Source organism: Lathyrus oleraceus, chromosome 1 (genome assembly GCF_024323335.1).
Source record: "Lathyrus oleraceus cultivar Zhongwan6 chromosome 1, CAAS_Psat_ZW6_1.0, whole genome shotgun sequence".
NCBI classification, from domain to species: Eukaryota; Viridiplantae; Streptophyta; class Magnoliopsida; order Fabales; family Fabaceae; genus Lathyrus; species Lathyrus oleraceus.
Genome location: NC_066579.1, coordinates 383069021 through 383081151, shown reverse-complemented (window position 1 = coordinate 383081151; position 12131 = coordinate 383069021). Strand labels below are relative to the sequence as shown.

Sequence of the window (12131 nt, the reverse complement as noted above, 5' to 3'; positions counted from 1 at the left end):
ACGAACAAATTGGTGATATTACGCAGTTCATATCGTTAGTCTGAACACAGTCGTACAAACTGTCCCGATATTGGACCAAACACATCAACATAATTTAAAATGTAATCATTTTACTTTATATTGAAAACAATTTTCGTTTCATAAATATTATAACATTCGATTACAATAATTTAAAAACAACAATTAAACAATAATTTAAACAATAATTAAACAACAAAACAAACAAATACAAGGACTAAATAACATAACTATGCGATTACAACCATCATGACAATTTCATGAGAATTGTACATCATCATGTGTACATCTTTGTCAGTTTTAAGATTGTCTCAAAAACGACTTTCTCCATTGTCGTTGAACACGGTAACAAGCCATTGAAATCTTCCGATCTTTTCATCTTCTATAATGTCTCCATCTAACTAACGAATCAAGCTCATGTTAAGATGTCCGAACGTCTATGTATTCCAAAGTCGAATCTTCATCAGAGGCTTTACTGCCGAATAAATTAAATCGACATTTTTCTTGTGAATATAAAAACACATATATGGAGACATTTTGAAGAAAAATGAAAGAAAAATGGAAGAAAACGATAAGAAGATGCGTGAAAAATGATGGGGAGGGGATACAATATTTATAGAATTTCACAAACAAAACAATAACTACTGTCTATAGCGCATGTTCCTATTGGATGCATGTATGCGCTAGACATCACATAGATGCATGCGCCAACTCTAATGACGTCTATGTTTAATAAAACAAGGGTAATGATAACTTGTACTTTAAGGACACAAGTTAAGAGATAAATATAGAAATAAATTCTTGGAAGTTGTGTATTGAATTTATTAAAAATTTACAATTAATAATATTTTTTTTAAAAATAAAATTTCTATTTGTGGATTTCTTAACATGTGCCATTGAGGCACAAATTAGTATTACCCATAAAACAACGCATGAACCAACCCTATTCTCGAAAATCTGAAAAATAATTAGTTTAATAAATAAATTGAAATCTTAATTATTTTAATATATAATTTAAAAAATGTGCTTATTTTAAAAAAAATCTTAAAAATAAATCACATTGACTATTATTATTATTATTATTATTATTATTATTATTATTATTATTATTATTATTATATCGTAATAAGTATCTCATAATATCTTATTAAAAAAAGTAAAATTTAAAAACGAAAATAATTATAATAGTTTGTAAATTTTTTATTATAACCTAATAAATGATAATTTAATAACATGATTGAAAATTGTTAAAAATAAAAAAAACAAATAATAATGAATCAATACTCGATACCAAAGCCCAACCATTATTTGCTGTGACATGCGCACATCAAAATAGAGAGAGCGAAAGCGAAGTGAAAATCTTTGGAATCCGTTTTGAACTCGCCGTCATAACTCATTCCAGTGCTCACTGATCGGTTTCATCGATCTCCACCGCTTCATCCTGTTCATCAAATTCTCGGGTTTCAACCCATAAATTCATTTTTTAATTCAAGTAAAGTAATGATTTTTATTTTGGTTTATATGCTCCATCATCCATGAATGATTCTCCTATGGCATGATCATCGTGCGTTTTTGCGGATTTCTCTTCTGGGTTTTTCAGGGTTTCGTCTTTTCTTTTGTGGGTCGGTGTTTTTTTTCTCGAAATAAAAATATAATTTTTTAATTTGGGTTTTTGGGGTTTTTTTAACCAATTTTATTGGGGGTTTCATTGAACTGATGCTGGACTTCAGAGAAGGTTCCAATGTGTAAGGGCTACTATTTGGATTCTGGAGTTTGGTCTAGGGTTTGAAAATTGTTGGTGTGTGTGGGTGAACATGGAAGATAATACCGAGCTTGAAGAAGGAGAGGCTTGCTATTATAAGGACGATGATGAAGACAACACTGACCTTGATTCCCTCTCTTACATTGTAAGGGCTTACTCTAATATAGTTTTAAACAAGTTCTATCTTTTTTCACTTTTGAATTTGCTCTGGTTTAGTACTTTGGATGATGATAATGATGACGATGGATACAATTTCAATCATTGTATTGTCATTGACTATGGTCTTTCAATGTATCAGTGTATTTGTATCACAGGGAAATGATATGGATTGGAAATGTTATAGAATTTCTCATAATTAAACTTCTGTTTAAAGGGAGTAAAATCGTCTAATCGTTGTAATTCAATCTGAAGACAACTTTTGACTACTGGCCTTAATGGTCATACCCACATTGTTTGTCATTGGCTTGTAAGTTCAGCATTGGTCTAATGCTTTGGAAACATAGTAGGATGTCTTCACTTTCTTGTCAAACTGACAAAAGGCGAATCAGTATTTCGAAACTAACCCCAAAGGGTTGACGTGTGTGAAGACTTGAGTCCTTAGAGTATGCGTCCTTCAAGGTCTTAGGTTCGAATCCCACTAGGTGCTAACAATTCCTTGTTGGGTCTGTCCATACAGAGCTTAGCTCTGACTTTAAATGCCACCCCCGCAAGTGGACAGTGGGATTGATCCCCTTGAATTAGTCGGTTGCAAGGCCGGATAACAAACTTTAAAAAAAAAAGTCTTTGGAAACTGCCAACACAGATTATGAATCGGTTTTGTTGGCCTTTTAAAACTGTAATGCTTTAGATGCTTATTCTCTGCCACATCACGAGTATAAGCATAGTTTATTGGTTACCAAGTAACTGTATCTACCAACTATCGTCGTTATAAGTTTTTGTGCTACACCCTTCGCTCTTGTTTATAAGGGTCTTGATGCATGTTAATCTTGTAGATGATTCTCTGATTGTTTATAATATGCTACTGTTCATTTGTATTTAGGCCCTCTGAGTAGGTTTGTGCCAACAAATAGATAATAGAACACTTAGTAATCCTTACGTACTTGTTGATCTTTACGATGTCTTTTATTTTTATGGTTAATATTCCTGTGATTATGATGTTCATTGGAGGTCCTATTGGTTAAATTCTATCACGAAAATATTAGGACTAATATGATGTTTCCTGATCCATGAAGGACGAGAGGATTCAACATGTTTTGGGCCATTTTCAAAAGGATTTTGAAGGTGGTGTTTCTGCTGAAAATTTGGGTAAGTGGCATACTAAAAGTCATAACTTGTAGTGAGAAATGAAAGATCCGTCTTTGCGTCCACAAGGCGAAGTTATCAGAAATGAATGATATTTTTCAGGTTCCAAATTTGGTGGCTATGGTTCCTTTCTACCTACCTATGAACGCTCTCATCCAAAGACTCCACTAGGAAACCAAAGCTCGCCACAATCTCCTATTGTTCTCCACAAGGAGGTGGGACTATATTTTAGTTTACTATTTTGCTGTTTGTTAGAGATAGTTTACTGATTCAAGAAATTACAGACGAATTCAAAATTTTCTCTCTATCTTTTTTAAGGCTGTTGTTTTATAGAAATGTATTAAATGCTGCCAACATAGATGGCATAGAGGGAATGCAGTTTAATTGAGTATATTATGGGGTTATATTGTTGTTCAGGCTGTGCCTGATAACAGAAAAGCGCCCTCAAATATGGCTCCTGCTGCGAGGATTGGAAATGCTTCTCATAGTTCAAATTCGTTTCGTGATGTAAGGGCAGCTTCGATAGATGTCTCAGTGAAGAAAGACAGTGGAATTTCTTCCAATGATGTAGCTGGAAGGTGCACTTTGAAAGATGACACTCCAATTAAGAAGGGAAATTCAACTGACCATAGAACGCTGAAGTTTAGACTCAAAATGAATTCCAACTTCTTAGCGCAAACGACTGCAGAAATTTATAGTGGCCTTGGGCTTGATGACTCCCCGTCTTCCTCAATGGAGAACAGCCCTGTGGAAAGTGAAGGCACTCCTCCACCCCCACCTCCACCTGTATCTAAAGCCAAAGCCGAAGATTCTGCAATTGAAATTATTCAGGTAGAAGACCTTTTCTATTTTTCTACACTATATAGTTCTGTTTAGAAAAATTAAATATTTTACTTTTTATTAAATGATGATGTAGGCTATGACTTCCTGTGCGATCCCTGGTGGTATCTTACTATCACCTCTACCTGAAAGTTTGCTCTTCTCAGTGAAAAATGAAAAAGTTCACGGAGACGTCAGATATATGTCTTCTCGTGAACCTCGTTCCATGTCTACTGATGAGTCAGATTCTTTTGTTGCGGACGGGCATTTGAAGAAGAGGATAGTGAGAATAGTTAGACAAAAGGAAAAGAAGTTGGAAGCGAAGCAAATAAATGACACCCTTTCTGTGAGTGATATGGCATTGCATGTGAAGAAAAGGTTGGGAAATAGGACACCAGATTGCAATGAACTTCTCTCTATTGACATGAAATCAACACCTCTGTCAAGTTCAATTTGTGATGCTGGTGAAACTGCAGTAGCCACTGCTAAAGCCTCTAATGTTGCCAAAAAGTTTAGTGAGAATGGTGTTCAAGGCAGAATTGTGTCTGTGGAACCATTGAAGGAGGAGTCATTGGAGTCTATATCTGGTCAGGATTTTAAAAAGATTGAAAAGCAAAGTGTGGGAAATGGTTTTAGGAAAAATGTTTTAGAAGAAAAACTGGAAAATTCCCTAAAGGATAGTTCTGCTGATCCTAAGAATGACAGCAAGTGTAATACTTACATGATTTCCAAAAATGTTGAACGCGATGGAGGCAAACGTAAGATTGACCAAAGGTATGAGACCCCTCAGAGGGTGAAGGTTGTATCTGAAAGGAGGAACAAGTCAAAGGGTGATGAAAGTCCTGGGAAACCTGAGTCTGTTGGCAGAAAAGATACCTTTGGTGGTGCTAATAATGCAATGGTAAGTGATAAAGGGAGTGCTGGATTTGGCACGGTTAGTAGAAATAAAATGAGCAAAACAAAGGTACAGAAGGATAGTAAGGTCAGAGACAGTACCAAAGTATCATTGAAAGAAAAAAACTCAGATCAGAAAGTCGATGATTTTCCTGGTAATAGTGCTGTTAAGACTTCTAAGTCTAACAATAATAATGAAAAACAGACTGCATTTGGCGCTAAACTAAAGGAAAGATTAAGTGACAATAAAGTGGTTAACCACTCGCTAGCTGGGCCGCGCAAAACAGATGATCTGGGTTCATTTCCAATGGCTGTAAATAATGCTGCTCTGGAGATGATTCCAACAGCAGTAGCAGCACCTCAACTTATTGCAGAAGATTGGGTAGCTTGTGACAGTTGCCAGAAATGGCGGCTTCTACCTACTGGCTTAAAGCCAGAGCAACTTCCAGAGAAATGGTTGTGTGTCATGCTTAATTGGCTGTAAGTTGCTTGTTCATATTGGTTGTAAGTTGCTTGTTCATATTGGCTGTAAGTTGCTTGTTCATATTGGCTGTAAGTTACTTGTTCATATTGGCTGTAAGTTACTTGTTCATATGCACGATCATATTATGCTAGTTGTAGACTTAGTTTGTGCATACTTTTTTGTGCGCCGTGTTTTATTGCCTCATTGCTCTGCTAAATTTGTTGTTAGGCCTGGGATGAATTCTTGTGACTTTAGTGAGGATGAGACAACAAAGGCATTGTATGCTTCATATCAAATGCCGATTTCTGAGGGTCAAAATAACTTGCAAACGCATGCCTCTGAAACTGCATTTGGAGTGAGCTCTGCTGATGCTTCACAGTTTGGTCTGAATCACAAAAAGTCCAATTCTAGCGTGTTGCATGACCAAGGAAAGAAGAAACCTTTTTTTAAGGAAAGGATAGTGTCAAAGCTCAGTGCTCAAGCATCAGGAAAAAATAGAAACTTGAATCAACATCCTACAGATTCAAAACCAATGAAGATGAAACATCCCAGCAGGTCTAACAACACGATAGAAGAGAAATGTGCGTCTGAAGAGAGAGAAAAGCAAACAAGTGAAGGTACCTCATTCTGATATATTGCTATTAGAGATTATTTTTATTTGCAAATTGAAATTCATAATTAAATATGTCGGTGTTTTGTTTACACATGTGCAGGTACCAGAAAGTATATTAAGTTAAAACGCAAGGTGGATGCTGATCAATCTAGTTCAGGAACTCCTAAGAAATCAAAAACTGAACATGTTCCCTATGCTGATAAACAACTGAATCCTGGCATGGGCCTTGGGAAGGTTGTTCTAAATGCAAGAGGCAGTTTACCAACAAAAGCTAGCAGAAAGGAGGTGAGGAAGTATGATGAGTTTGGTTTACCCGAAGATGATGAGGATAGCTTACTAGTCCCAGAAAAGAAGGAGGGAGATCAGGCTGAAGTCACTTCTGGTGTTGGCTCCTTGAATGTGAAGAGTAGCAGCAAAAATGGCAGTTTAAGGAAGAAACAGAAATTCAATGACTGGCCAGATGATGAGACTGAGAAGCATAACAGCTCATCCTCTTTGCATGGTAATAAACAGTGTGGCGAGCAGGGAAGCACAAGTAAACTTTGGAAGGAAAATCAGTATAAAATTTTGAATAAAGAGGAAAATTTCGTTGCTGCTGATGATGATAAATTGAGGAAAGGTAGGGTGAGGCGAGTTTCCTTACCAGGAAGTCGGGACCAAACGACTGTTGAGACAGAAGGAAGATATGTTGATAAAGACTATCAGCCAATGAAGCGCAGAAAAAGTATTGCATCTCATCAAGCTTTGGATGTTATTGCTCCATTGGGCTCTGGACGACAACTAGCATTTGCAGCAACTTCAAGCTCTTCAAAGGTTTCAGGCTCTCATAAAGTTAGAACCAACTTTGATGACGTGAAAGGTTCTCCTGTGGAATCTGTTACTTCATCACCTTTGAGGTCGTCTAACCTCGATAAACATGTTTTGACAGCAAGGCACATTTCAGTGAAGGATGATGCTGTAAAAGTCAGCCTTTCTTCAAGAAAAGGCGCGAACAATGGGAAGGGGAAGTTATCATTAAAATTGAAGGGGGACAAGATTTCATATAATGCACATCCTGCACCCAACAAAATAACTTCAACAGAGTACCAAGTTAAGGAAGCTAAAGACAAAGTCAGGGTCCAAGCAAAAACTTCTGAAATTAAGAGTAATCGTTTGCTTGGGGTTCCCGTTGAAGAACATGACAATAGTGGCATGCGTCACGAGGAGAAAGTGAACAGGAACAAACAGGACGAACTGTCTGGGAAGAAACCCAACAAGGTGACATCATTGCAAAGCATGGAAAAGAACAGAAGGCCTGGTTCTCAGGTTGGTACAGATAAGACGAAGGTTTTGACTTCAGAGAGTTGTTTTTCTAAAAATGGGGAAAGGCATGATTCACAAGTCGACCCTATTGGTACCGACACAAGTTATGATGCTAAGTACCGTTCTCTTATGTCTAAATGTGAGATTGACAGTGTTAGTCACAAGAGTGCTTTAAGACACGGGCCAACTGAAACTGGAAAGCAAACTGAGCTGAAACAAAATGACTTTGAGAAATCTGTTATGAAGATGGATACTCAACGTTCTACTGGTAGTAAGAGAAAGGGTACATTCCAGCAAAACACGACTCAGGATGCCGAGGAAGAAAACAAAGCTAATCACGAATGCACGGAATCAAGAGATAGGAAATCCAAAGTTCTCTTATCTGCTGATGGTGAAATAAAAAGGGAAACATTTGCTGTACCACGGTATCAAAAGGGAGATATCTCTAATGAACATCCAGCTTCTGCAGGCAACAGTGGTTTGACCAAGTTAGTGAGAAATTCTGCTGATTCTAGCGGCAATGTCTTAGTTAATTGTAGTTCTGGAAGTGTTGCACCTGGCCAACAACTCACCGTGTCAAGTCCTGTGAGAACAAGTGCTGAGCAAACTGCCGTTGGCACCCTGGAAGATGCCGCAAGACTAAAAGAAAGTGCAGGTCACTATAAGGTTAGTTAATCATTTCAAGATTTTACTTCACTTCTTTGTTTGAAATTTTCATCTTTCTTTTTCTAACTGATGATGTAATACTGTTTATTTCATAGAATTCTGGATTTGATTTTGAAAGCAATGAGACCTACTTTCATGCTGGTTTGAAGTTTCTGCACGGAGGATCTCTCTTAGAAAGTTGTCACAATGAGATTAGCAAGTACGGGGAGATGAGTCAAATGCAAATTTATGCCACAGCAGCCAAACTTTTCAAGTATGTGAAAATATTATGAAGCTATAAGTGAATTTGATGGAGAGTGAAACTAGATTGTTTGCTTGTGCTTGTGCAGTTTTATTTAGTTATCATTTTCCTTGGGATGCACTTCTCATTTTTTTTTGAACTCTGATCAATTGTTTTATTTATTTATTTATTTATTTTCTTTCTGTTTTATACTTCTCGCTGTTATTTCATTTGTCTTTACAGCTTTTTGTATAGAATTGTTCCATTTATGATATAAAAGTTTGGTTGGAGTTGGAACTATTGTTTTAGCAAGCCTTCAATTGTAAAATACCTTGAAATGTTTTACAGGTCATGTGCCCATGAATATGAAAATCGTCAAGAAATGGCAGCAGCTGCTTTGGCATATAAATGCATGGAGGTGGCATACATGAGAGTGGTTTACTGTAAACATTCTAGTACAAACCGAGATCGGTGTGAGTTGCAATCAACTCTTCAAGTGGTTTCTCAAGGTAACAAAACACAGTTGATGTCAATATTTACATCTGGAGGCTTATCAGGCAGCATTGTGTTTGACCATCTTCTATATACTTGCACATTTCTTCAAGCAATGAATAAACAAAATTAGTGCACTGCTTTTTTTTTTATAGGTGAATCTCCTTCATCTTCAGCATCTGATGTTGATAACTTAAACAATCAAGTGGCAATGGATAAGGCTACTTTGCCCAAGGTTACTAATGCTCATGCTGCCGGTAACCACGTTATATCTGTTCGAACTCGTCCGAGTTTGGTCAGGCTTCTTGATTTTGTAAGTTTTAAGTGTTTATGAACCTTGTATTTAATTTGGAAGGTATCTAATTTTGTTGATCCTCTGAAGTTCTTGCTTCAGTTATCGAGTGTCATTATAGACACAGAACACTGAAGGCGAATCTTAAGGACTTAATGTGTATGTCTATTATTTTATGGAATTTTGGGTGATAGTTTCTGTGATATTGCAGACTCAGGATATAAATTTTGCTATGGAGGCTGCTACAAAATGTCACAGCACTTTCTCCGCAGCCCATGCGACAATGGAAGAAACACGGAATAGGGACTGTATAACTTCAATTAAGAGGGTTATTGATTTCAGTTTCCAGGATGTAGATGAGCTTGTACGCCTGGTTCGAAATGCAACAAAAGCAATAAGTGGTGCTGGTCTTGGTGGTGCTAGAGATTAACTCGTCGTCATCATGTATATATTGTATTTTCCGGAACTCCGGTTCTCCACTAAAGATAGCAGCATTCTGAAAGGAAGAAGATTGACACATGGAAATCTGCAAAGTTAGCATATGTTACTCTTGTGTACATTTGTACAAAAAATATGATTGCTCAGAAAATTTTGTAAGGAGATTTTAATTAAGGGTTCTTCTTAGTAGGGGCATAACACACACCCTTATTATATTATGAGTTAGAAAAGAGGGAAGGGATATTGCATTAGAGTTCAGTGCTACATTCTTTGCTCCACTTAATTGGAGCCCTAGAGAAAAAAAAAGAATAGGGTATGGAGATGTTAGGCAATAGCCATTTTTGAGGGCTTTGAATACTGATATAGTTATAGTTGCTCCATTTTTTTATGACATAAGATTCTCTTTGGTGTTACCTTATCTCAAATTTTGAATCAAATTTACATGTCTTCTCTCTACATGTTCAAATTATTAAATTTATTTTTCACAATCTTTTATATTATAGGTGCTATTCCAATGCTTTTTAATGTCATTTTTAATCTTATCATACTTAGTCTTACTACACATTTTAGGAGATATTTTTATCTATGTTACACTTATTTTATTATTGTGTGATTTCTTAATCGTCTAACATTCTGTTCCGTAAAATATTTGATATCTTACCACATTTTGATAAACTTTTCCTTTTTTATTTAAACACTTTTAATTTAAAATCTGTAAAGTGTAAATTTGAATATGCAATATCTCTTTTCAGATATTATCAAATATTTATTGTGTGAAGAAAAAATGTATTCAAACTCTAGACTGTTAAAAGTCTCTTTTTTGAATGCTTGCCGGACTCAAAAGATTTTATCATAGTAAAGCATTTGGTTATAATGAAGTTTAAACTAATAAGATTCCATAGCCAATAACACATGACTAAGAACCAATAGGCATTGTATGATTATAAAAAATGTATAAAACTAGTATGATTTTTCTATAAATCCCAATGCGGTGGGAATTTCATGACATGATGGTGTTATCTTCTTTTTTCCTTCTCTTTTGGAGGTCAACACTCTGCTACAATTAGTCTAGTTAAAAACAAAAGGTACATATTCCATGATCTTAGCACTAAATTATTTTTGACTTAATTGATATTCTCTTTAACTAAATTATTATGTATATGTAAATTTGTCATTCTCTATGCAATAAGATCCTTATGGCTGTGGTTGAATTATTCCAATTTATAACAATTTATCATAATCAATTATCATATCGAATCCATATAACTGGTAACATATGTATATCATATTCACGATGGATGAATTCAGTTTAAATGTTACTTTTATATATATATATATATATATATATATATATATATATATATATATATATATATATATATATATATATATATATATATATATATATATATATATATATATATATATATATATATATATATATATATATATATATATATATAAAGACTCAATATATCGTATTCATGATCGATAATATATGATCAACCGACTACTCACAGTATTTTTTAAACATTGCTATTGTCATGTTTGATAATAAGGATGTGTGATAACAACCTCCACAACTAGATATTGTAAAATTGAATGATGACGAGAGTTACAACTCTTATGGGGGAATTGATGCTGATGATCTTATTTGAAATGAAAATGATAAATGACTTTTGTGTTTTTCCTCCAAAGATGGTCAAGGTGATATGCTATTCGCCAATATTTTTTTTTCTCCATTTTTTATAGTATCATTTTCCTACTCCAACATGATCATTTAAGAGCCATCCTATAATCGAATAACATATATATTATTCGATTGTTGACTCATAGAAATAGGTTCACGATCATGTCTACCATCTAACTTCTTAAATCAGGTGTGTGAGGGGTGTTTTGGTATTTAATATGAGAATTTCTTTTTTTAATGTGTGGCTCACACCTCTGAAAATTCGAAATTGTTCTCAGGTATTTTTAGAGATGTATTTCCGGATGCATTTTAAATTATCTATCTCCGTTTTTGCTAAAAAATAGTTTCGAAAGACATATGTGAAAATGTTATAGAATGTACTCGAAGATACATCTCCAAGAAAACCACCAAATGCATTTTACTTAGGCATACATTGCAGTTAAAACATGAGTACATTTGACTTATTTTGACCTACATTCCTTAGACATTCAATAAACAACACGGTCAATTTAACTTTCTGTGCATATCCATTAGGGAAACACAACAATACAAAGACATACATTATAGTTAAGTCCTCACCCCAAAAACTACGTTCCTTAATTCTGACAAGCTAAATATCTCTAAATATGTAAATATATCATGCGAAAGGGATGGGAGGTGCGCTTTTGGAGTAAATGAAAAAAAGAAACATTTAAACAAAAGATATACATATGTTCTAAGACATCGACATCACACTGAATTGCTTGACCACTAGTAGCATCCATTGCACATATCTCACGCTTCATAACTGTTATTGTCGCCATTGTTCAATCCATATTGCAAACATGAAATAATAATAAACAAGTCCAGAAATGCATCTTCGAAAAATCTCCTGAATTTGAAAATATGTGTTACTTCAGAGATGCATCTGTAGACACATCCTAAAACACATACGGAGACGCATCTCCGAATTAAATTTTAATAAAATGAGAGACACACCCATTTGCGCTTATTTGTGTGGGAAAACAGTGCGTCCGGAGACGCATCTCCGAAAACTAAAGACATTTTGACTTTTCGCTAGGGGTTTGGGAGAACCTATAGAGGTGAGAAAAGAAACTCTCATTTAATATTGTTAAGATATGACATTGTTTTACTATTAGTATTTATGTTTTATTGTTTTT

At 35.0% G+C, this 12131-nt stretch overlaps 1 protein-coding gene across 2 annotated transcripts; it reads left to right on the top strand.

Annotated features, from left to right (window-relative positions):
• The first annotated feature begins 1303 nt into the window (after nucleotides 1-1303).
• Nucleotides 1304-9737, top strand: LOC127138434 (cysteine-tryptophan domain-containing zinc finger protein 3). 2 transcript variants are annotated; one of them, XM_051064890.1, is made up of 11 exons: nucleotides 1304-1925; nucleotides 3013-3085; nucleotides 3185-3297; nucleotides 3500-3913; nucleotides 3999-5275; nucleotides 5487-5879; nucleotides 5976-7839; nucleotides 7935-8092; nucleotides 8408-8568; nucleotides 8707-8864; nucleotides 9055-9737. In XM_051064890.1, exons 1-11 carry the CDS (start codon nucleotides 1833-1835, stop codon nucleotides 9271-9273), a joined length of 4923 nt encoding a protein of 1640 aa, XP_050920847.1. In that variant the 5' UTR covers nucleotides 1304-1832; the 3' UTR covers nucleotides 9274-9737. The 2 variants fall into 2 exon arrangements, with proteins under 2 accessions (XP_050920847.1, XP_050920853.1); XM_051064896.1 differs by lacking the exon at nucleotides 1304-1925 and having other exon boundaries at nucleotides 3600-3913.
• The last annotated feature ends 2394 nt before the right edge of the window (nucleotides 9738-12131 follow it).

Coding starts and splice junctions, on each gene's coding strand:
- LOC127138434 (XM_051064890.1), top strand. CDS start 1,833: ATGGAAGATAATACCGAGCTTGAAGAAGGAGAGGCTTGCTATTATAAG. Junction 3,086..3,184: donor TGTTTCTGCTGAAAATTTGG/GTAAGTGGCATA, acceptor GATATTTTTCAG/GTTCCAAATTTGGTGGCTAT. Junction 8,093..8,407: donor ACAGCAGCCAAACTTTTCAA/GTATGTGAAAAT, acceptor AATGTTTTACAG/GTCATGTGCCCATGAATATG.